At 47.1% G+C, this 24,535-nt stretch overlaps 1 protein-coding gene across 3 annotated transcripts in view; it reads right to left on the bottom strand.

Moving 5' to 3' along the window:
• Positions 1-3,751: 3,751 nt before the first annotated feature.
• Positions 3,752-24,535, bottom strand: part of Gfra2 (GDNF family receptor alpha 2) — a 95,933-nt gene continuing 75,149 nt past the window's right edge. For all 3 annotated transcript variants that reach the window (XM_036199422.1, XM_036199423.1, XM_036199420.1), the window contains 5 exons: positions 16,167-16,276; positions 15,371-15,511; positions 13,242-13,414; positions 4,993-5,046; positions 3,752-3,983 (listed from right to left, as the gene is read on the bottom strand). In XM_036199422.1, coding sequence (XP_036055315.1) covers positions 3,861-3,983; positions 4,993-5,046; positions 13,242-13,414; positions 15,371-15,511; positions 16,167-16,276 — 601 coding nt within the window. In that variant the 3' untranslated portion in view covers positions 3,752-3,860. The remainder of the gene's footprint in view (positions 3,984-4,992; positions 5,047-13,241; positions 13,415-15,370; positions 15,512-16,166; positions 16,277-24,535) is intronic.

Here is a 24,535-nt window from a genome sequence, read left to right as displayed (position 1 = left end):
GCAGTAGGCACACTAGTCAGAAAAACAAAGCCAACTGCTTAGCACCCGCCTTAGAGTTGGCTTCTGTCCATCTCTTCCCATCTCTGAGCCTTTGCCCTCTCTCTCAGAGCTCATTTAAAGTTGAAAAGGACGACTCGGGTGCTTGTCTAATATAACTTCATAGGTGAAGCTACCAAGGTTGAACAAAATGACAAGATTTCCCATAAGTGACCAAGAGGCAGCTTTTCACTGCTTAGACCTACCACAAAGAATATCACCAGTCTTATTTGTCACTGTTGGTTTCAAATGGCTTTGACATTTCCTTTAAAATTTAATCATTTTTAGAAGATGAACATCAACCCCCATGGAGACCCATAAGAGTGGAAAACAGGCCATGAATACATTCACTTTTATTAACATGGAGTGTGTGGTTTTATCCCCTGGCATCCTAACCCACTTGGTAGGGGCTGCTTAAGTCCACTCCTCAAATTAGAAAATTTTGGTCCAAGAATTTTTCCAGCTAGGAGGCAAGCCTAAAACTTTGCTCTTCCAGGAGCAAAGGGAAGTCTATCTCATTTGGGCGTGTGGCAGTCCATAGCTAGAAACCAAGGTATACACACATGCGTACACACATGCACACACACACACTATGGAGCAGCTTTGGAGCAAAGCCAAGCTATAGCAAATGGTGTGTCAAACTACAAGCTTCAGAGATCAGCAGGCATCTCAGTGACCAGGATCTCCTTAGTGAGAGCCTAGGGATGACACAAGGGTGTCATCCTGGCTTACTGGTGTCAGAAGGGTCTTTTGAACACATCTGGGCCTGAGGATAATGTGCAAAGCTTGTTTTCTGGAAACAGCAGTAAAATCAGGCTCAAGTCCATCCCTGGGAAACCTGTTCTATATTTCCTTCAAGTGCAGGGTTTGAGGACTCAGGAATTAAGACAATGCCCCCATGACTACTCTCAACATAAGAGAGAGACCCAGCTGTGAAGGTTACCACAAGGTCAGAATGAGACAAGTAGTACTGTTCCCATGATGTCCAGAACACTGGACATCCTCAGACCCCCACCTCGGGCTTCCTTAGACCTTCATCCTGGCCTGGTCCACCTGCTGTTAGAAAGGAGACCCAGGAGCAAGAGCCAATAGGAAACTAATCTCCAGGCTCTTGTCTGAACATAACCATCCATGACAGATGTTCCTCCAGCAAGTGAAGAGCATTGAGATGTGGCTTCAGACTTGCCAAGGTCTTAGAATAGGGAACATGAGCTATGGTAACCTGGCAGACAGTAATGTTCCCTGGATGAGGAATGTTCAAGAGTCGGTGGCTAAGGAAGCTAATGTCATAATGTCTGATGACTGAGGTAAGCACACAGGCACCTCAGTCACCAAATAACCTCAAAGCAACTTAAAATTGCTCTCTGTGGGTCCCTTCAGCCTGCTCCTGGTCCTGTGGTCAGTTTGCCTGTATCTGTCCCCAGCTGAAATCTCATGTCTAGGCCCCAGTGTTTCTTAGGTGTTGTCTACTTTCTGCTCCAGCCTTTTTTTTTTTGGGATCCCTTTCCAATTCTGTGAGCTCTCAGGAAATCCCTTCCAAACCTATGTAGTCTTTGCTGGTCACAAGAACCACGTATTCTCAAGCGGCCAGCACAGTAAGACAGAGGTGGCTGGGAAGAGGACTGGCTAGCTTACTGTCCTTCCTCCAGGCAGAAAGCTGGAGCATAACATGCCAATGTCACCATTGTGAACAGATGTTACTAACATGTGTACAATCAGTAAGAGCCATTTGAGCAGAACCAGGACTGAGAAACTGAAAAATGACATCACCCAATAGGGTGACAAGGTAGGATCACAGGCAACCCTAAAGATGTAGGCCAGACTTTGCCTCTCCATCCTACCCAACTCATGCATGTTCATGTGTATGTCTATATATGTTGTCTATATATGTTGTATATGTATATGCAGTCCCAGTATCCAACTATGGTCTGTGTGGCAAATGGAAGAGATGGAAGAACAGGGTAGAGAGAAGGAAAAAAACTGCTTGATCTTTTGCACCACCACCTCCAAACACTAAGAATTATTTTCTTTCTATGGTGAGACTCAAGGATTAAAGTTCCAATCACACACTTCAGGTAGACCAGAAGTCCTAAAAAGACCCCACCCCGTGGCCTATAAGGTAGACAAGGTCCACCCAGGCTGCTTAAAAACAAAAACATAAGCAGGATTGATGACAGGGTGTCTCTCTCAATTCTCCCACCCCACTTCTGTCTCAACTCTCTTCTAGTCTTACAGAAGCTGACATCAGTGCTGACTAGGAGGTGAGGCAAAGGGGGACAAGACACCACAGACTCAACACAGCCACAGACCTCAGACCCACCAAGTCAAAAATATATATATATATATCCTATGTGAGTTCCATCTATCACCCACACCAGAACATGTGGACCAGACACACTGATACATACACACACATGCCAGTCCACATATACAAATATATACAAACATCTGCCAGCTGAGCAAGACCCTCAGGTAAGCATTCAACAGGTGGTCAACTTGGCCAAGAACAAAGCATAGGCAAAGTCACACAGGAGTGAGGCAGAAGGCAACTCGCTTCCTAGTACATTTATTGGAGCTTGGTTAAGAGTGAATGCAATCGGGAGTCCCCGGCCACAGCCCCATTAGCCCAATTGGACCAGAGCTCAGGGGACCTGGTACCTTTCTTCCCATCATAGACAACATTATTAAAAAAAATAAACTTTACAATAATACATTTTCGCTCATCTGTAGGGTATTATTTCCATAGTTTTGTTTCTTTAAAAAAAAATGAAAAAAAGAAGACATCACAGGATATATGGATATACACATATGTGGAGAAAGGAGGCCCAGTATGTACAGACAGTGGATGAATATCTCAGAAATGAGGAAAGAGAAAATGGGAAAAAGGAGAAGAGAGAAGAGGCAAGCTTGGGAGCCCACCAGAGTGTTATGGACACATGTCCAGCTAGGCCAGCTAGGGTCTCCCCAGCCCTATTTAACAACCCTTCTCCCCGAGGGAGACCCGCCAAATGGACCCACAAAAAAAAAAAATCCAAAAAAAAAGCCAACAGAGGATCATTTCTCTTTGACTTCAAGATTCCTGGCATGAAGGAGGAAGGCGCATCTTGGAGCTGGTGCCAAGCAAGGCCTGCTCCTTCCCTGGGGGAGCTTCCTCCTGTAACAGCTCCTAACCCCATCCATGCTACAGGCACTGTGGCCCGGAGCAGCCGTGGGAATGCCCACTCCAGACCCAGACCCACTCAGTCACAGAAGAGCTGGGCGTGGCAGCAAACCATCTCCATCTTTGAAGCCAAGAGGAAGAGGCGACAAGGTCCTTATGGCCAGCCCTGCTTCCTTGCTGACCAATACTCTCTGCTAGTCCCTGGGCAGGTAGGTCCACAGAGTAGGCAGCTCAAGAAACAGCTGCAAGTGTTTGTTTGTTTGTTTCTCCAGTCCACACCAGGCACAGCAAAGTCCCTTCCGCAGCAGGCTGTCATATGGTCCCAAGAGAAAACACCAGTAAAGAGAAAAGAGTTGTTCCAGAGCCTTGAGCCCTCCTTGGTGCTAGGTGTCCCTTGCAGGAGACCTCTGGGCAGGCTTCAGGCTGCCCGCCTGCTTGTCCGTTTTGTTTAGAAAAATTCTCCAGAGAAGAAACTTGGGGGGAGAGAGGTTCAGAGACAATGTAGGAAGAAAAAAAAAAAACAGTTTTGTCTTGTTTTGTGCAAAGGGAGTGTGTGTGTGTGTGTGTGTGTGTGTGTGTGTGTGTGTGTGTGTGTGTCTCCATTTTGCCAGGCGGGAATCACATCTGGGTTGCTTGAAGAACTTTTGCGCTGGGTTTCAAAGGCCTACAAGGCCAAGGTCAGCATCAGGAGTGGGAGTGCCATCAAGGCAGCCGACAGTCTGGCCCTGGCGGAGCGGGAGTTCAGTCTGACCACCTTTTTGCTCCCTGGACTGATGTTTGTCGTGAGCTGATCCACGGCAGAGGAGGAGACACATACAAGGAAAACAACAGAAACCCATCAGGAGGGTGTGGTCAGTCAAAGAAATGGACACAGAAAACTGTCTTCTCTGGCCTTGTCTCTCACCATACAGAGGCCCTCTTTTGCCTCCCTTACACTCTGAAGGCAGAGCTGTGCCTCCACGGAACTGGGCAAGACAGGACAAATGGTGGACTCTGTCTCTTCTAAGCCTCAAGGCCATGGGCAGCAATCCTCAGCAAATGGACCAGTAGTCCCCATGTTGGGAATGGGGATACATGCCCCAGGAAGGCGTCAGAACATAGGCACCCCAGCACAAGCTTGTAATCCCAGCATTTTGGGAGGTGGAAGTAGAAAAATTGTAAGTTCAAGGGTAGCCTTGGGTACAAAGTGAGTTCAAAGCCAGTGAGAACCATAAGGTAAGATCCTATTTCAAAAGCAGTAAACAAACACATAAGATTCTAAAGAAATGGGGCTTTGGGGTCCATAAGAGCCTGATTATTGATAGGAAAGGGAGAAGGCCACCTTCTCCCTGCTCCTGATTGATAGAACACTCGTCCTGTCCAAATCCCTACCCCTGCACATCGGACAGAGCTTCTCCCTTACCCTTCTGCAGACTCTTGTACCACCCTTTTCTTCTCAAAGTTATCATCCTGGGTCTCTGAGTCACTCCCAGTCCTGGGCAAGGGGGCTCCTCAAGAGTCTGGGTCCTTCTCTACTTCCATGCCCTGTACCCACCACAGAACTGGAGCCAAGCAAGTGCTCAAGCCGTTTGTCTCAGAGGGGATTGTGGGAAGGCCGCAGCTGGGAACAGGTATTTGTCATCCACAAGGAGACACCCACAGACTCCAGCTGTGGCCTTTACCACCCCAATAGAGTGAGTTCTCACTCAGGTCCCAGTGGGCTTGGAAGTTTGGCTGACCCAGGGGCTCTGAGTTCAACTCTCGCCTAAAGAGTTCAACTCCTCTGGGCACAGCCTCCCGACGGTGCCCCTACTCACCTCTGTGAAGCACATGCTTAACTCTTTGGAGCTGTTGGCCTTCAGCCCTTGCTCCTAGGAAAAGAAAGCATGACAGGTTAGCAGGCTGTTTGGGTCCAGGCTTTATCCAGTGTTGTCATTTACTGCTAGCACCATTAAGCACAGGGTACACAATAGGCCTCCCTGGCTGGGTCCCATGCAGCACAAAGCATCCTGCTACCTCTGAAACACTCTGAATTTTTTATCCTGGCTCCTGTGGACTCCTGGAGAAAACGTGGGTCTCCAGTTTTCTGCATCCTGTGGTCACCGGCCACCCACATCTCTAAATACTACTCACAAGTCCCCAAAGACGGAGAACATGCCTGTTCCTTGCACTGAGCCGTGTTTGGCTCTCCTAAGAGCAACTCAGCTAATGTTTTACTAAGTGCACGCAAGTGCAAATGAATAAATGCCACAGAGAAAAATGGCTGCTGGGTGCCAGCTCATCATTTGCCATTGCTGCTGGAGAGCTGTGGAGAAAAAGATTATGAGCCCTCATCTGAGTTCAGGAGAGATGAGAGCTGTGATTTATTAGTGATGCCTGTCACTAACGTTAGGGATCGATCTAGCAACTGTGCTTGGTCATTTCCATGCCAAACAGATGTGTGCACCTGGGCCCTCTGCAGATGAGGTGAGGAATGAGCAAGAAAAGCAGATTTGGTGATGCTCCAGAATTCTCTACCTTGACTTAACTACTTGGCAGCAGGACCAAAGGATTTGCACAATCCACAGTTCTCTGTTACTAACACTGTGATGGAGACCCATGAGAACAAACTGGGGATATAGTGCATCTCTCCTGGCCTCAAATACCTCAGTTCTCACAGCAATTGGGGGAGGGAGGATACTCTGGCCCCTAGAAGCACCTAGGAAGCCCAAGAAATTATGTGGAAGTCATTGTTCTTGGCCAGAATTATCAATAATCCTTTGGACACCATGGGCAACCCATCATCCTGGGCATCTGGTCAATTGAGTAAGGCCCCAGCTGTCACACTGAGATCCAGGCCAAGAAAGGGTGGTGATAACCCAGACTGGAGATACCCTGCTCAAGACCACAGTACCAGTGTCCCCAGGTGACAAAATCTGGCCCAGCCAAGCCACCAACTGCTGTTCTCTTCAGAGGTTCACGGGCTCTACATCCTTGCATCCCCAAAGATGGGCCTTTCCTCCTCAAGGCACAGAGCCACTTGCTCTGGGCAGAAACCTCAGGGAGAATATGTCATCTCATCTCAGAGGATGAACTGTCTTCACAGTCTCCCACCTGGCACCCTCCTCAACTCTAATCCCCACCATCCACATCACATCTGTCCTTCCTGTGTACAGCCAAGAATCTCTCTGCACCCAGCACCACTTTCTATTCTAATTATAGGGTGTGGCAAGGCTGGCCTGCCCTCAGTGGTTCCATGGCTTAATCCCATGTCCCCCTCCCCACTCCCATTTTAATGCCTACTAGATATGCAGCCCATGTAAATCACAGAGTAGGGCAGCCCCACAGGATTCAAGGTCCTTGTCTTATTCCAATCAAAGGTGCTCTGTCTTTGTTTTATTAATGTACTTTAGAGTTACACATAAAATTGTTTTAAAATAGTCTATTGCCTTAAGAAAATTAAGATCCAATAGAACAACTCAACTAAACAATTACCTAAGGTGGGGCAGCCACAGCACTCTGTGACTGGACAAATGTTCAGGCAACCCATATGGGCTCCTAGACTTAGACAGTGATGGCCACACAGGATTCTACACCAGGCTCAAACCACAAGGAAAAGCCAAAAGTGTTCACAGGCCTCAAGCCAGAACCTCATTCTCCAGCTCAACCAGGAGTGTAGAGATAGGATCCGAACACGCATGCTCTCTGGGGCCCCTGACCTAGGCCTATGTTCCTCCCCAGAGTGACCAGGGCCCAGCAAGTTCTCCCAACCAGAAAGAAGAATCCTTCAGAACCTAAAGACAGTAGAGTCCAAGGCCATGAGAGGTCACACCCATGTAGTGAGGATTACCTGTCAGATCTGCCCATGCTGCCTCATGAGCTACAAGATCTAGTTCTAGAACTCTCTACCTGCCTAGTCCCTTTGATTATCTATACTTCAGGACTTAAATCCTTGCTCTAAGGTAGTCTGGAAGAAAATAAGAAGCAGAGACCTAAGAAGACAGAGTTCTGAGCTCAAGACTTGCTCCTGCTGATTACCCAAGACAAACTTACTGACCCTTGGTTTCCTCCACTATCAAATAAACCTAGACAGATATACATACATCACTAAGTGGTGTTGGTGCCAGACACTGTGCACCACAGATCTCAAAATCACCTGTTCATCACACAAAGCATGAAGCAGCACCAAGTAGTTTTATACCCAGAACCCAGGAGCCAAGCATCCTAGTGACAGAGAAGGAGCCTTAAGGTCAGAAGGTACAACCCACATCAGCCTGCAGTCTGGGACCAGTGAGGGATGGGAAACTCAGGGCAGCATCCTGCTCTCTCCAAGAACTCCTCTACCCTGTCTGCACAATGGCAACTCTGGAGGCAAAAGGCTGGAGAAACAACCCTCAGCCTCCTGCTTCCAGGAAACAGTAGCTAGCAAATGGCTGTGGTGACCCTCCAACAGCTAACCCAAGCCCCCACTGCTGCCCAGTTACAGTCACACAAAACAGCAGGGGGTGGGAGGGGAGTCCCAGGCTGGCTTTTCTGAAAATGGCACGTGGGTGGGGAGGAACAGAGAGATGGAAGTTCTACCACCTAATGCTGGCACACAGAGGCTCAGATCCACTGCCTCCCTCCCTCACTGCTGGGGTTGCTCCCTTTCCCGCCTAAGTATCTCAGCCCAGGAGATGAGGTGATTCAGCAGGTAAGGGTCTACTAACCTGAGTTTGGTCCCCAAAACCCCACGGTAGAAAGAGAAAGCTGGTCCTCTGACATCTACATTTGTGACATGGCACAGATACACACACACACACACACACACACACACACACACACACACACACACACACACACACACACACCATTGCTCTGTCCTCTGAGTCCTGGAGCTCATACATAATCTGAAAAATAAACCTATACACAAGAGTCTCTAGGCAGCCATAATCCCAGGATGGGGGCCATCTTCCTCCAATCCTTCACACACACACACACACACACACACACACACACACACACACACACACACACACACCATTGCTCTGTCCTCTGAGTCCTGTGCCTGCCCTGCTCAGAACCTCTCCTAAGGCAGGCAGGATCAGGGCCGGTGGATATTGGTACAGCACTTCCAACACCTACCCTTATCGCATGGAGGTGGGGCAGAGGGTCTTTGTGGGATGAGCTAACTCTTGGCTAACAGCCACCAGAAGCATGGTGGGGAAGCAGATGACACAGGAAGGGGTGACACCTGCAAGTTTCATCCTTCTAGAACTTTCTCCCAGGGAGGTCTCTTTTGCCCAGGAAGTTAAAAAGAAGTCCCCATGCTTAGTCCCAAAGCCGAGCCTATAAGTCCCAAGAGTCTCTCTGGCTTGGCTCAGATACTAGTGACTAAGGCCCAATGCCAGTCTGTTGGGCAGGGAGAGTCAGCCAGCTCTCTTCAGTACCCTACTCCTGTTCTGGAATGCATCACCAACCTTAATCCCTTGGCCTTCTCTCTCACCTGTTCCCTTGGAACAGGCCAAGGACCATCTCTCTCCTGTGTTCCCCACCCACAATGACCCTCACTTTTTCTCCTGCTTCCTTCCCTGACCCCTCCACCTAATCTCTCCTTTCACGCTTGTGACTATGTGTATCCCAAGAATCTTCCAACAGGCTTCCCTGACTCTGTATCTCTGCCTTGCCAAACAATTCCTACCTGCTGTTGGATTGACTCCTACACTCTTGGCTCTGAGCAGATCCCACATTCCCCCCTAGCTCAAGTTTGTCAAGGGCTCGCTGCTCACCACTTTCTGCCTATTACACATACCCAGGACCCAAGCCTCCCCACACAGCACTCACTGTCCTGCCAAACCAATGCCTGTTTTTCTTCCAAGTCAAAGCCATGGGTCTGGAACTGTGCTCAGTAAAGTGCCAGCAGTGACCGTTAAAGGCTTTGTAGCCGGAATGACCGTCATAACTGCCTACAATGCTGCCTATGACACAGAGACAATATGCAAACACTGTATCATCAGCTCAGCCCTTCCTTCTGCCTGCCACACCCTTGTTTACTCCAAATCATGTACTCAGTGCTCCCCCAATTTCTCCAGGCCAGGCAGCAGCTTTCCCCTTGCTGGCTAGTCCCCAGCTTCCACTGCTACATAAGGCAAGTCCTCCCACCCTAAACCTCAGTAGACCACCTGCGCCTCCTTTCTATCCCACTGCTATGAGGAACAGGGTACAGGTTGAATAAGGCTCTCAGTCTCAGTATCCAGGATAAAGTGATATGCAGTTAGAATTTCTATTGAATAAATGAAGCCATGTGCTAATGTGTATCCCAGCCCCATGCTCCAGTACTAATGGGCCTGGGAGAGAGACCCACACAGTAAGAGGGTAGGATGAGTGGAGACAGAGAAATGCTGCTGCTTGCAAGGTTTGCTTCAGGCATCAGGTGAGGGTCTTACAGCAACCTTCTAAACCTCTTTTCAATTGTCCAGGATGTGATGGGGCACAGCCTCCTGCCTCAGACTTCAGAAACAAAGACCTTGGTTATCTAAAACCGGCCTACCTCCCAGATGGAGACCAGCGAGGTGGAGGGCTAGGCAAGAACGTTCAGACAAGGTTCAGCTATAGACAGATCCTGAGGCTGGAGACCAGGTCAGAATACGCCAGAAGCTCTCCAAGTGCCAGAGAGCCACAGGAAGGGGGCCACAGTTGTTTCTAATATACAACCTGAGACTACATCAAAGGTGCTGGACAAAGTCCTAGCTCAGGGCTCCCCTCTGCTATATAATGTTCCTGCATCCCTGTCCAGCAAGTCTTCAATGGGAACAAGAGTTCTCAACCCTGTACGCACTTTGTGTGCAGAGCAGACTTGAGAGAGAGGATGCACAAGTCAAGTAGGGGCCCAAGTCCTGGCCCTGCTCAACCACCAAGCGGTCATGAGGTCACAAACAAGTCACTGCCCACCATGGGACCCTTCAGTTTGGAAAAGAGATGCTAAAGGATCCTTCCAGTCTTCACATCTAGACACTCTCTGGGTTCCCATCAGGCTGCTGTCTCTAGGGGCTCCTTGAACTTCCCCCAAGGAAGGAAAGACAGATGAAAGGAGGTAGGAAACATAATCTGGCCTCTTCTGAGCCGTATTTTGGAGCACACAGGTTCCCCCAACCCTGACCTAAACTTCCTACTCTGCCTGCATTCAGGGACTCTTTCTATAGTCGTGTATTACTGAACTCTCAAGGGTCCCATCAGGACCATCATAGAGCCTATCAGTCAGAGATATCACAAATTAGCAGAATTGATAGATGGGGGAGGGGTGTAGGGTAGGAAGATGAAGAGCCCCCAGGCTAGCCCTGATCTGAACCAGGACAGAGCAACTTGGCAAAAATAGTAAGCAGTGATTAAGAGGCATTTGCCTTGCATTTCTGAGAAGGAATCCAAAGTGGAAGGGTGAGCTGGTATCTCCTAAATACCGATTTTCTTCCTTGTCTTCTGGAAGGGCTGTCCCTGGTATCCTGCTCAATGACTTAGTCAATAGGTGCCAGGTTGACAACCCCTGGAGCCAGGCCTGCAGGAACCATCTGCTCAGGAGCCTCCCATCTACCAGAGCTTTATAATCCCTGCCTTTGGGCACCATTCCTCAGTATACAATGCATTTTCATACCATCTCCCATACAGATCATTCATCATCTCCCCTGGAATCAAATCAAGATTAAGACAAGCCCCCAGACTGGAGCCTGTGAAAGCCCATGTTGTAGGGGGAAAACTAAGCGAGGATGCTTTAGCAACCCAAAACACAAGCAAAGAATGGGGGATCCATGGGGTGACAGAGACAGTAAAGGTGTTTACTGTGCAAACCTGGCCATCTTAGTTTGAGCCCCAGAAATCTACACAGTGGTAGAAGGAGAGAACTGACTCCACAAAGTTGTCCTCTGACCTATACCTATGTGCTATGGCATGTGTACCTGTGTATACACATCATACACAAACAGGCTCACATGTAACAATAATTAATTGATTAATCAATACGTAAAGAATTTTCCTAAGAAGAAACAATGAGACTTGGCATTATTAAACACTGAAGAGTCTGGGGTGAGGGCTCACACTGCAACATTGAACTTCTCCATGCTCACAAGGGCTCACACGGAGGGTATGGAAGCAACTGCCTTCTGCTAATGTAGCTTCTCCACAGGTGAGCTGTCCCCAAGAAGCTTGGATTATGTAAGGCATGGGACAGGCAAAGTGTGCCTGAGCCTGGTCATCAAGCAGGTGGCACAACTCCTATCTTCCTGTCTACCACATTAGCATGAAATTGAGCTGACAGCTGTCTATGGGGAAGGGAACCTGAGCCCTCCCCTGGCAGTCATTCAGGTATGCCCAGGAGGTAGCCAAAGATGACATGAGTGCCTTCACCCACCACTATGCCTTAATGGAGGAAGTAAGGAATAGAAAGGCTCCAACTGAAGATACTAAAGGCCACTGTCACTGCTAATGAGACCCCAGCAAGGAGCAGAAGGAACAGTGGCTTCCCTAACCATCAGGGTCACCAGCAGAGAGTTGTGACTTGATGGGTGCTGGGGAGGAACCTGTCCAAGTTCTCATCTTAGTGCTCTGAATGTTACATTGCTGATTGGACAAGCCCACCGCCCACCATCTCAGGTCCTCCCAAACCTTCTAGCTGTCTGTACCCATGATGGTGTCCTCCAGACAACTCCTGCCTGAAACATCTCCTGTGCTCTCCACACACACCTCACTGTTTGCCCTCTGTTCATGTTGGCATTCTAGACTAAGTTTTCTTCCAAATATTTTGTTCTAAATGTGCGTGTGTGTGTGTGTGTGTGTGTGTGTGTGTGTTTGTGTATCTATGTCTATGTCTACATCTGCATCTGTGTGTGTCTAAGATCTGTGTCTGTGTGTGTGTGTACGTATGAGTGAATATGCATCTGGCCTATTTATGATCAACCTCTTTAGCAGACAAGCTACTACAGTGAAGGACATCATTGTTTGACCTTTAAGGCTGTAAAGACTATATGTCTTAGTTAGGGTTTCTATTGCTACAATGAAACACCATGACCAAAAGCAAGTTGGGGAGGAAAGGGGTTTATTTCCACACTGTAGTACATCAAGCCAGAACAGGAACTCAAACAGGCCAGGAACCTGGAGGCAAGAACTGATGCAGAAGCCATGGAGGAGTGCTGCTTACTGGCTTGCTCCCCATGGTTTGCTTGGTCTAATTTCTTATAGAACCCGGAACCACCAGCTCAGGAGTGGCACCACCCACAATGGGTTGAATCCTCCCCCATCAATTGCTAATTAAGAAAATGCTCTACAGACTGACCCTCTAGGTCTAGAGTCTGATCTTAGGGGGGCATTTTCTCAATTGATGACTATAGCTTGTGTCAAGTTGACATTATTCTAGTCAGCACACTGTACAATGCAAGATAGTATCAATCTCACTCACCAATGTTTCCCTAGAAGCTCATAAAAGATACAGCTTATACTGGGTCTATAAGTCACATTGCATGGATGGATGGATGGATGGATGGATGGATGGATGGATGGATGAATAGACCATCCAATGAACACTGTAGCTCTTAAGAGTCAGATAAAGGCTTGAAATCTCATACCACCAACTGTCAGTAGCATGATCATGGGTATGTCACCTGAGACCTCTGGATCAGTTTCCTGAATGTTGAATAAGAATGTTGTGGGTTGGGGATTTAGCTCAGTGGTAGAGTGCTTGCCTAGCAAGTGTGAAGCCCTGAGTTCGATCCTCAGCTCAAAAAAAAAGGAATGTTGTCACCTCATTGTGAATTCAATGAGATGAGAATCACCAGCATGATAACTATTACCTTTCTCTTGTGCCCCAGTCTGTTTAATACAATACTGATAGGTAGCAAGTATTTTCATATTTGCAAAGAAAATGCCTAAATGAACAAAGAGGTTAAAAAAATCTTCTTTTCCAACTCCCCGCCCCTTGAGCTCCTAATCTTAAGGAACCTTCAGTGTTCCTTCAATGGCCCCATTTGAGTGATTTCCCATATCATGTCTGACATCCTGGTGCACTCTGAGATCTTGAGCTATCCCAAGTTCCAGTTCCCAAGTTTCAGAGACACAGCCTCACCTGGATAGACGTGCAGGTAGTGATGACACTGGTCCCAAGGCTGGTGCTATCACTGAGATCATCTGGCAATGAAGGAGTCTTCTCCGCCCGAGGGGCCTGGGTAGCTGGGAATGAGGGGCCTTTGGGAGACATGTTCACATCTGTGCCATTGCCAAAGGCCTGAATGGCATTCCCTGGATAGAGCACAGATAGAAATAGCAAAATCAGAGCCCACTTCCATCATTCCTAATGAACTTCCTTCCTAACTACTACCCTCCCAAAGGAGCCTAGAAGCTGGAGACAAATGGTAGAACACTGGAGTTTGACTTTGCTAAGTCTTCTTTCAGATGTAAAATGCTCTCTCAGTTGGTGAGGAAAACACAAGATAAAAGCTAGAAATGACAGAAAATTAAAATGGAAAAAATAACATGATGAGAATTGCTACAAGGAAAAGGGGAATGGAGCCAGGAAGTCTAGAGACACTTGGCCAAGCCAAGATGGCAGGAACATCTTGGTGGTCAGTACTGAAGACATCTCTTGCAGAAGGCCCCATCTTTATAGCTCCTGGGTACAGGTTCTTCCAGCTCCTTTGCCAACTCAGGTGCAATGTTATCCCCACCCCAGACTCAGCCATTCTCCCTCTCCTCATCACTGACTTTTCCTGGATGGCCTCCATAACCCATGCAACCAACTAGCACTAATCCATTGGGAGAAACTGACTGCACTTCTTGGATAAAATTATTCCTAAAACTCAACAAGTCATTATGTCTCTGGACTACACATACTGTCCTACCATCAACAATGCTCTCTACCCTTTACTGCCAGTCCTGGAGATGTCTTCTATAGCTAGGTCCTCCAAAGCAGAAGAACCTTGGGAGGCAGTAGCCCATGAAGCCTCCCCAAGGATGTCATCATCTGAGTCTACGTCCTAGTCATGTCATGATTCTACCTCTAGTCACTGTCCCCTAGTCAACACAGTCTTCTTCCATGGGAATCCATTACAGTATGGGATTCTCAGCATTAGGTCACCCACCCAAGTCATATCCATAACCCCAATGACATCTACCCACAACCAGGTTGGACTGGATGCCAACACCAACTGCTCAGCTGCTGGCCAGCACCCTTTAACTACTCTACACTACCACCAACCACCATGACTTTTAGGCAAGAAAACCCCAAAGCTTTCAGATCTACAGAAGGAGTATACTATCTTCCAGTCCAGATACATGCTACTGTGCACCTTCAATGCTATGTGACAAGGCTCTCTCCTCTGTAATCTCTAGTCTGTGTTCTCCTAGGGAGCCCTAGAAACCTGTCAGAATAGACCACCAGATGGTCCACGCCTTTTCAACGGGCTAATGCCCAGCTATCCTCAAGAGATACAGCCTCTGGGAAGCCTTGAGTCCTCTCTTGTCCAGGAGGTCTTGGGTATCTAAACTCTAACACCATAGAGAACTTTAGCCTACAACTTCCACTGCGCTGGGATCACAGATGACTCCTGTTTACCTCCATTTAGCTACAGTTCTTTAATTACAGGCGCTGTAATCTATCTCTGAATCCCCAATGCCAGACAGAAGGGAAGGGGAGTAAAGAGAGATGAACAGAAGGAAAGTGGGGGAGGAAGAACAGGGAAAGAGATGTGGCAGTGGCATAATCAGCAAGGAATGTCAGGCTGCAAAGACCAAAGGAAGCTGAACTTGACTGGGACCGTGTCTCTCTGCAGCCTTTGGACCAGTAGTTAAATGACTTTTTTTTTTAAGTCACCAATTCCAAGAGGAAAGACCCACTACATGGAGAGGGTGCCTGTGGTCCTCATGAGAAAACTCTGTCTCCAAAGGCAACTGGCTGATGCTGTCAGAAGAGCCAACAAATCTCATTCTCTCTTGGCTTCCCATGGGCTTGGGGACTCAGATGGTAGGCTCAGGCAGCCCACTGACAGTTCTGTATGAAATCTCCAAGAGTTCAAAACTTCAGGCCTCTGTGGGAAGTCCTATATGATACAGAAGCCTCACAGGTGTCATTGGCCATCCCAAAAAGATGAGAGGAAAATGACAGGGCAGCTCTAGGTTCCCTCCCAGGTGGCAGAAGTGTGTGCTGGCCAGGGGACAGAAGAGACAGAAGGGGATAGGAAAAGTTTTCCCCAGACTTACGGAGGCATGGGTTTTCTGTGAAGTCCCTGAGGAACTTCTCACACTCTTCCTCCTGGTTCCCACTACCACGACAGTTGCACCAGGGAGACACCACGATGCCAGTGGGGTTGGAGTCCACATAGTTGGGTGTCATATCAAACCCTGGGAGTGAGGAAGGGAAGGAAAAGATGATGCTGAGGACAAAGGTTCATATTTGCCCCCACACACATACCACACAAAACACAAACAACTTACAATCCTGACTCTGAGCACAATTACCCCTGGTGACCGTGGAGTCCCCAGAACCAGAAAGGCCAACGGCCTAGAGAATCACCAGTGTCATCAGAAGGGCAGAAAAGACCCCAGCAGCTCAGGCCCAGCCTTGAGGTCCTTGCTTTCTCCCTCACAAACATGCAGAGTGATTCTTCTAGAATCAAAAAGATAAAGGCACTCATCCTGGGTTGGATCTCAGCATTTACCAAATAAGTGAACCTGGTCAAAGAACTGTTTCTCTTAAGCATGGGTTTCCTTGCCTATGAAATAGAAATACCAAGCTCCCATATAAGAGTCCAGACTGATTCGCAGTGCCTTGAAGGCTGTAGCTTAATTTCCAAAGCCTTGTAACAAAGAAACAGGCCCCTCCCGATAAGGAGTAGTCTCCCTCTGCTTTCCCCTGAATGCTCTGTCTGAATCTGCCACAGGCAAGGCTATGTTGTGAATCTCTTTCACCGGCCTTGGGCTGGTCTGCAGCAATCCCCACCCTAGTGAGTTTGGGGAGGTGGGCACTGAAAGCTCAGGAAACGCAAGGAGAGCTTACCAATCATGCCAGCATAGGAGCCCAGACACGCCTGATAGTTGTCCGCAGGGCAGCTGGTGAGTGTCCGGTAGGAGGCTCGACAGTTGGCGTGGAAGTCTGCCAGGCGGGACCTGGTGTCAGGAAAAGACCCAAGGAGGAAACAGTTTAGTCTGGCAGCCTGCTCCAGCCTCCTCCGCACTGCCTGGGGCATAGAAGCTCCACACTGCAGATCCTAGAACCTGAGGAAGCCAGGAAAGGAGGGAATAGAAAGTGAAGGGAGACCGGCAGAGCCAGGCATAGCACAATTTAAGAAAAGCCCCAGCCACGCATCTCTAATATCAGCACTTAGAGGGCTAGAGCAGGAGGGTTATCACAAGTCTGAGGCTAACCTGAGCTACACAGTGAGTTCCAGTCCAGCCTGGAATACAGTGTGAGAATTGTCTCAAAAAACAAACAAACAAACAAAAAAAAAAAAAAAAAAAAAAAACTCAGAGACAAATGGACACAAGGAACTCAAAAAGACACTGGCAATGTCAGTGTCTGGACTAACTGGTTCTTGCTATCAGAAAAGCAGAAAGGAGGAAGGGAGTGTGCTGATAGACAGTATCCAGGATCAGGGCAGGGAACTAGGTTCTGCTTCCTGCCAACCAGCACCTTGGAGAATGTCGCCCAAATCCTGGAACACATGGCTCTTCCCAACCCAAAGTGGATCCAATGATCCCTACCCTAGCCTGATGCTCAAAGAAGCCAGAACTCAGGGAGAAGGAGGAAGAGTCTCCTGAGTGTGAGACATCTTGTTCTTGCCTGGACTCTTCAATATCACGTCAGAACAAAGGCCAACAGGCTGCCCCTCTCCTGCCTCCCAGCATCCCCAGGCAGAACCCACCTTGTGAAGTTTTCTCTTCCTGATCTAGCATGCCATCACCCACTGTTGTTAGTACCTGTGACGTTGCTTTGTGACCACCTGTGCCCAGCTCTCCCACACTCAGCCAGGAGCAGGAGCAGGCCTGTTCTCTACCCACAAGCCTCAGAGCTGATGTGGCCCCAAGTCTAACCCCCACAGGAGCCCCCTTCTCTCTCTCGCCCTAGTGCCCTGGCCACAGAGGTTTCCATCAACCTGGACTAACGGATACCTCTCTCCCTATCATGTCTAAGGCAACCATCACCTCCTACAGGAGAGTGTCCTGGCCATGTGACTTCATTTATCAGCTCATCTGAGTCTCTGAGAGCACAAAGAAAGCATGGTCCCTCTGACACTTCAACCTCAGACTTTCAGCTTCTAGAACTATAAGAGGCTATTTCTGTCTTAAGCTGCCTAGTCTCTGGTACTTTGGTACATCCCTGGCAAACACTAGGATTTTTAAAGACTCCACTTTGCTCAAATCTTCCTCCAGAAGGAAGCAAGGGCAATAATTCATTTCAATTCCACGTGGGCATGTACAGAACCTATCTCCCACTTCCAGCATCCCCAAAGCCACCCCCAATCCTTCTCCATGGCCATCTTTTGCTATGATCACACAGATTTGTCCTCTTTGTATATGCAACTACACAGAAAGTCTCGACCCAGTAACTCAACAGCAGAGACTTGCAGACAGTGCCTTGTTTAGTCTCTCCAATGAGAACATCCATCGCTAATGTGGCAATTTTATTTCTTTATTCATCCATATCCTCCAAGGCCCTGTTAAACATGGGATGGTAGATAGAGCTCTCATCCTTGCTCCAACTATATTGGAGCATATCTCCTGGCATGTGACTGGCAGAGTCAAGATGGGAATGGTAAGCACACCAATGTGACATCAGAAAGAAACCCCAGTGACATGGTCAAGGCAGCATGCTTCCCACCCTGCCCCTACCTCCCCAGATTGGGGAACAGAGATTTGGGGGAATGTCACTATCTGCTCACTTCCTTACAAATAACATGATCTGCCCAAAACTGAGCTGAGGGTTCCAGCTAGACCCCCCAGCTGTTGGAAGCCTCCTGGACTGCTCCAATTACCACCAGCATCCAGAGCGGCCTTCTCTGTAATAAGTTTGGCTCCAAGATCAAATGACACTGGGAACTTTGCATATCTTTCAGCTGGCCTCAAAATCCAAGGAGCCTCTCAAAATGTCTCCAGTTCCAAGGCTGGAAAAGGAGTGGAAACGTAAATGGGAAAATATGAGAAGGATCTAGATCTAGAACATTTCCCTGGCAGACCCTAGATCAGCCAGGCTCTGCAGGAGAAGTAGGGGTGAGGATACAAGCCAGAGAACAGAAGGTAAAAGGGTACAGACCTTTTCAATAGTTGTGGCTAGAGGGGCTCCTGAGCTGGCAAGGAGGAAGCCAGTCCAGCTGCTGTGAGAGCCATCTGTCACATGGCTGTGCTCAGTCCCTTAGTCTATCATGTGACCTGGGGCTCACTGGCCATGTCTCTGGTACTCGGTGTCCCCACTTAACAAATAGAGAGCTCTGTCTTCCCAGAGCTTCAATAAAATGCTGACAGATGCTCAACAGGAGTCGCCAGCCATCAGCAAAGGCAAGGATCATCATCTTGCCTTCTCCCTGCAGATGTCTGCTCCCCAGCACTATGCCTGGGTCTAACAAGTGCAAACAAGGAACAGCTTTTCATGACCCACAGAGAAGAAAAGCACACCACTTTATCCTGCGGGGAAAGTGAGCATGTCAAGGGAAGGGAAAGCTCCAGAGGCAGCTTGCTGGGCCCCACGAAGACCCTACCATCCTGAACCCACTCTCCCTTTTCCATTCCATGAAGAATGCAAGCAGGGAAGTGGGGAGAACAGGCCCTGGAAGCTTGGAGATGTGCACAGAGCCCCCAAGGCCAGAACCCGGGGTAATGTGCAGGGAAATCAGCATCTCAGTCCTGTGTGGCTCCAGCCTCCTGCCCTTGGAGAATCTGGTGTTTAGTGCCAGGACCCTCGACAAGAAATGGTTCAGAGTGAAGGGAAGCGGGGGACGTGGGTCTGGACCAACAGTTGGTGAGAAGGGAGGGAAAGGAAGCAGCTAGGCCTTCTGCTGTCATCCTCACGGCTCTCAGCACCAAGACAGTTTGGCAAGCAAAGGGGACAAATGGGGCCATTTAGGAGGTTGCCAAGTCCAAGTCTCCAGGAGGCCTTCGATTGCTCAAGTTTTTCTCTGCCTCTCAATCTGTGATAAACCCATAGCAGCGGGCTCCCTCTGCCAGCTAAAGAGACCAAGTGGAGTCAATTTCCTTCAAGCCCTGAACAAACTCCAACAACTCCAACACAATGAGAAGCAACCACATGAACACTCCAGCCCAACCCATAATATGTGGGGTGCCAGCTGGTGATCTCCACCTCCTCTAGGCAAAATGTCACTCATCCCCTCTACCCTGAGATGTCGTCCGTCTCTTGGATTCTGTTACCACTGCCAAAAGTTGATCTTTGCCCGATCAGTCCCCCACATCACAGATTTCTGCCTTTAAGACCCCACCCCCCCCCCCAAAAAGAGATGATGTAAAGAAATCATGAGAAGGAAAGACAGACAGACAAACAGAGAGACAGGAACAGAGAGCCAGCAAGAGCACTGAAGAGTACACAAACCAATTCCTCTTCACTGAGCTCAGGGGAGCAGGTGGATTGCCCCAAAATCACAAGCCCTCTTTGGGCCGGCTTCATCAACAGCTGTGGCCTATTCAATCACAGAGAAGCAGCAGGAGAGAGACACTTGACCCTAATTTGATGAAAAGGTGGCCATATTAGATGCAGTATGCCCATTTCATTTGAATTTCAGATGAATGTGGGGTTTTTATCATTATTATTATTATTATTATTATTATTATTATTATTATTATACATCTTAGACATACTTGTACTAAAAAAGACATACTTGTACTAAAAAAAAGTTTTCTGAATCTGGAATTCAAATTTTACTGGGCATCCTATATTTTTATCTGTTAGCAGAGGTGCCCCAGCAAAAAGAGAAAGAGCAGAGCTGGGCATGAGAAAAGGAACCCAAACAGCAGCACTCACCCAGACTAGGGGGTGGGGCACTTCTCAAAGTGTGGTAAACAGACTACCAACACTGCCATTGGCCAGAAATTGTTGGACATGCAAATTTTCTAGGCTCCACCACAAAACACACCCTACCTGAAATCAGCAACAAAGCTAGGAATCTCCCCACTAGGCCTCAGGTAATAGGGTAGCAGGCTCCTGTCTGAAGTGTGGCAATCTGAACAGGCTGCAGAGTTGAGGTGGTGGGTGCCTTTTATGTCCTGCCTTCTGGCCTCAGCTTTAAACACCCCTACTTTACACCCCAGTGGAAGAAATAAAACCCTAGGAGGCTTGTGGTTACATGCAGAATATACATGCTTTTATACACGCAAGTATACACATGTGCGTGTGCACGCGCACACACACTCACACATACACACACACACACACACACACACACACACACACACACACACTCCCCCAAAGGGACACATAGTACACAGTTATACAGACATGCCCTTCTGTCTTGTATGTGGTGCTATCCAAAAGAAAGGACACAGATTCATGTTTTATTAATGACATTCTTCTTGGCCCAAGCTGTAACACCTTTCCAAGTCTGTTCAGGAGCGCTGCATTTTGAATCTGAAGAGTCTGCATAGACCCATGATTTGGGTGCATGCTCCCCAGCCACTGAGGGCTCTAAGGGGACTGTAGAGCCTTAAGAGATAGGACCTAGCAAACATCTAGAGGTGGGACATGGAAGGTTTTAGCATGGTCCCTAATTCTGGCTACTCTCTCCTTCCTGCTCATCAGTGATGTGAGAAGCCTCTACCACATGCTGCCACCACCGTGAATTCTGCCATGCCCTCCCTGCCGTGATAGATAGACTGAGACCCTCACAAATCATGAGTGGAAATAAAACTGTCTTCTCATAAATTATTTCTGCTGGGTATTTCGTCACAGTATCACAAAGAAACTGACACAGAATGTGAACTTCTCTCCCAGAACCTCAGAACATTCCGATGCTGGCCCATGCATGGCTTCTGATTTGCAGTTCTTTCAACTTTCCAAAGTTCCCATCTATCAAGCTGTACCTGCTATGTGGCTATAACGGAAGCTAATGAGTGGCAGTCTATAGTTGTACAGCATGGCCAGGGGCCTGCCGATCACAATGGTAGCATCACCAGCACTGCTTAGTGTCGATGACACCTGAACATTTCACGGAAGGTAAAGTGTTCCCAAGGAAGAGTAACTGACTCAGGATGGACTATATAGACACTACCTTCTGGGACCAAGTGGACACCTGGTCCAGACTGTATCAACTATAAAACCCTTCTCTTGGTAATTATGGTCCAAACAGGGCCCCTGACTAAGCTTTTCCTGATGCAACATGCAAGAAAGAACATTATTTGCTTTCTGATTTCCAGACTTGAGCACAAGCATACCAAGTCCACAGTTGTGGTCTTGGGGTCACATTAAGAACACTGACATAGTAATTTGAATACAGAAAGGAAGAAAGGAAAGAGGGGATGGAGAGGGAGGGAGGAAGGGAGGGGAGACAGGGGAGGAGGAGGAAGGGAGAGAGAGACTTTCTCCCTTGCTTCCTAGGATATACTTCTATCATTTATATATTTTATTTGGTAAGCCAATCAATTATTTTTATTTTTAATCTAGCTGAGTCTGTTGGTCAAAATATTTAAAAAAAAAAAAAAAAAAAAGTATTGACTACTACTTAGCTTCACTTTCTGCTGTTATAAGGCTTTCTGTGGCCAACCTTGAAGCAACCAGGAAAAAGTACACCATGAAACAGTTACATGGAAGTCTACGGAGATGGTTCAGTGGATAAAGTGCTTGCCCCACGAGCATGAGGACCTGCTTCCAATCCCCAGCACCTACATGAAATACTAGGCATGGTGACATGTGCTTGTGGTTCTATGGCTGGGGAGACAGAGACAGGAGGATTCCTAAGGCTCACCAGCCAGCCAAGCCCAACAGAGACAAGAGACCCTGGCTCAAATGAAGGGAACAGTGTCCCTCATCTCCTCCTCTGGCTTCCACATTTACACATGGCCACACACCCCAGCCATGCCCCCAAACATAGACACACATTAAAAAATAATATTATTAAGTAATTAATTAATTTTAAAAACCTGCCCCAGGAGCTCACTTCTGACAACTACCACACACAGCCCAACCTGGCGTGAACCCATACTGGCAACACCTCAACCTTTCCCCTGCCTCAGGAGCATTCTCCAGCCAAAGCAAAGCCAATCAAAGGCAGCTTCACCCCCTCCCCATCTAAGAAGCCTGCTCCTGCAAAACTACCACATGAGACACAATGCAGCAAGAACCCAGACAAGTGGTCCCACCCCCACGACTGTACAGCTGCTAGCCTCAGCAACTGTGTACAGCTGCCATCCCCTGCTTAGAGTCCTCTGCAACTGAACCAGAGCAAACTGGCCTGGCCCGGCACAGATCTGGACAGGAAGTCCTGCCCCACCTAACCAGCTATAAACAATCCAAACTGGCACGAACCAGTAAAGCATACACACACACACACACACACACACACACACACACACATCCTTACATATCTCTTCTACCCCAAGTATTCTCTAAGTTGCCCAGTTCTCTGCTTACCTCCAGGCCCCAGCTTTGTGAGCAAATAACATGTAGCAAGACACATTAAACAACCTAACTCCAGATGTCCAGGTCTCATCAGAAAAGCAAACATAAGCAATACAAAAGAAGAAGAAGGAGGAGGAGGAAGAGGAAAAGGAAGAAGAGGAGGAGGAGGAGGAGGAGGAGGAGGAGACAGAAAGAAAGAAAAGAAAAAGAAAACACCAGTCCCATAGTCCCCAGGGAGAAATTCAAGACACAGGATTCAAAAGAACAGTTATAAATATGTTCAAAGAGGTCAGAGAATTTAAAGACCACAAATTTGAATGAACTCAGAACAGTAACAAACTGATTGTAGCCCCTAGTAAGCACAAAGATCTGAATGAAGTAAAGAAGCTCATTCAGGATTTGAAAATAGAATTCAATGAAGAAGTAGAAATATCAAAGAAGAAAACGCAACCTGAAATAAAGCTGGAAATGGAATTTTCCACTAGTCTAATAAAAAGTTTAGAAGATAGTTTCACCAACCAAATGGATCATGTAGAAGACAGAATATTTGGACTTAAAGATGAATTAGAGGAACTAGACCATTCAACCAGAGAAAATGGAAAAATAAAAATTTAATGCACAAACAGACCATTCAGGGTCTGTGAGATAGCATAAAAGACCAAATCTATTAATTATAGGCATATAAGGAGAAGAATTCCATGTCAAAGTCATAGAAAATATTTTCAATAAAATCATAAAATAAAAATTTCCAAATCTTGAGAAAAATATGTCCATACAGGTATAAGAGGCCCAAAGAACACCAAACAGGCAGGATCAGAAAAGAATATTTGGGTTGGGGATTTAGCTCAGTGGTAGAGCACTTGCCTAGCAAGCACAAGGCCCTGGGTTCGATCCTCAGCTCAAAAAAAAAATAATATTTATCCACATATGATGATTAAAATATAAAAAACAAAAACAAAACCACAGAATCAAGAAAGGACACTGAAAGCTCCAAGAGACAAATGTTAAGTCACATACAAAGGTCAGCCTTTGAATAACACTTGATTACTCATAGAAACTTTAAAGTCTGAAAATCTAGGAAAGATACATTCCAAGCCTTGAAAGATCATAACTGCCAACTGAGAATATTAAACTCAGAAAAGCTATCTTTTATAAGTAAAGGGGAAATAAAAACTTTCCATGATAGAAACAAACTAAAGGAATTTATGACCATTAAGCCAACTCTACAGAGGATGCTGGATAGAACACTTGGGATTAGAGAGGAAGATAAATACCTCTAAGAAACTGGAAAGAAAAATATACAATGCCAGGACAATTCATCATAGAAACTAAGAAAATATCACAAAGTCACCAAAACTACAGAAATTAATATATACCTTTCAGTGATAATTCTGAATACTAATGGTCTCAACTCCCCCAACCAAAAAAAAAAAAAAATACAGACTATCAAATTCAATTAAAAAACAAGCTCCATCTTTTTGCTGCTTCTAAGAAACATATCTTACCATCAAGGGAAACATCCACTTGGAATGAAGTTATTGAATGGAAAAGAGTACTATAAGCAATTGAAACTAGAAAACAAGCCAGCATAGTTATTCTGATACTTTAGAAAGTAGACTTCAAACCAAAACTGGTAAGAAGAAACAAAAAAAAGCCACTTCTTGCTTATCAGAGGAATAATCAGCCAGTTAAGAGGATATCAGTTCTAAGCATATATACACCAAACACGAGAGCACTAGTTTATAAAGTAAGTGCTACTAGATGTAAAGCAACAAATTAGCCCCAACACAGTAATTGTAGGGAATTAAATT

This window comes from Onychomys torridus, chromosome 9 (assembly GCF_903995425.1).
Source record: "Onychomys torridus chromosome 9, mOncTor1.1, whole genome shotgun sequence".
Lineage (NCBI taxonomy): Eukaryota > Metazoa > Chordata > Mammalia > Rodentia > Cricetidae > Onychomys > Onychomys torridus.
The sequence above is the reverse complement of the archived record's forward strand: the minus strand, read 5'-3'. Positions and strand labels throughout refer to the sequence as shown.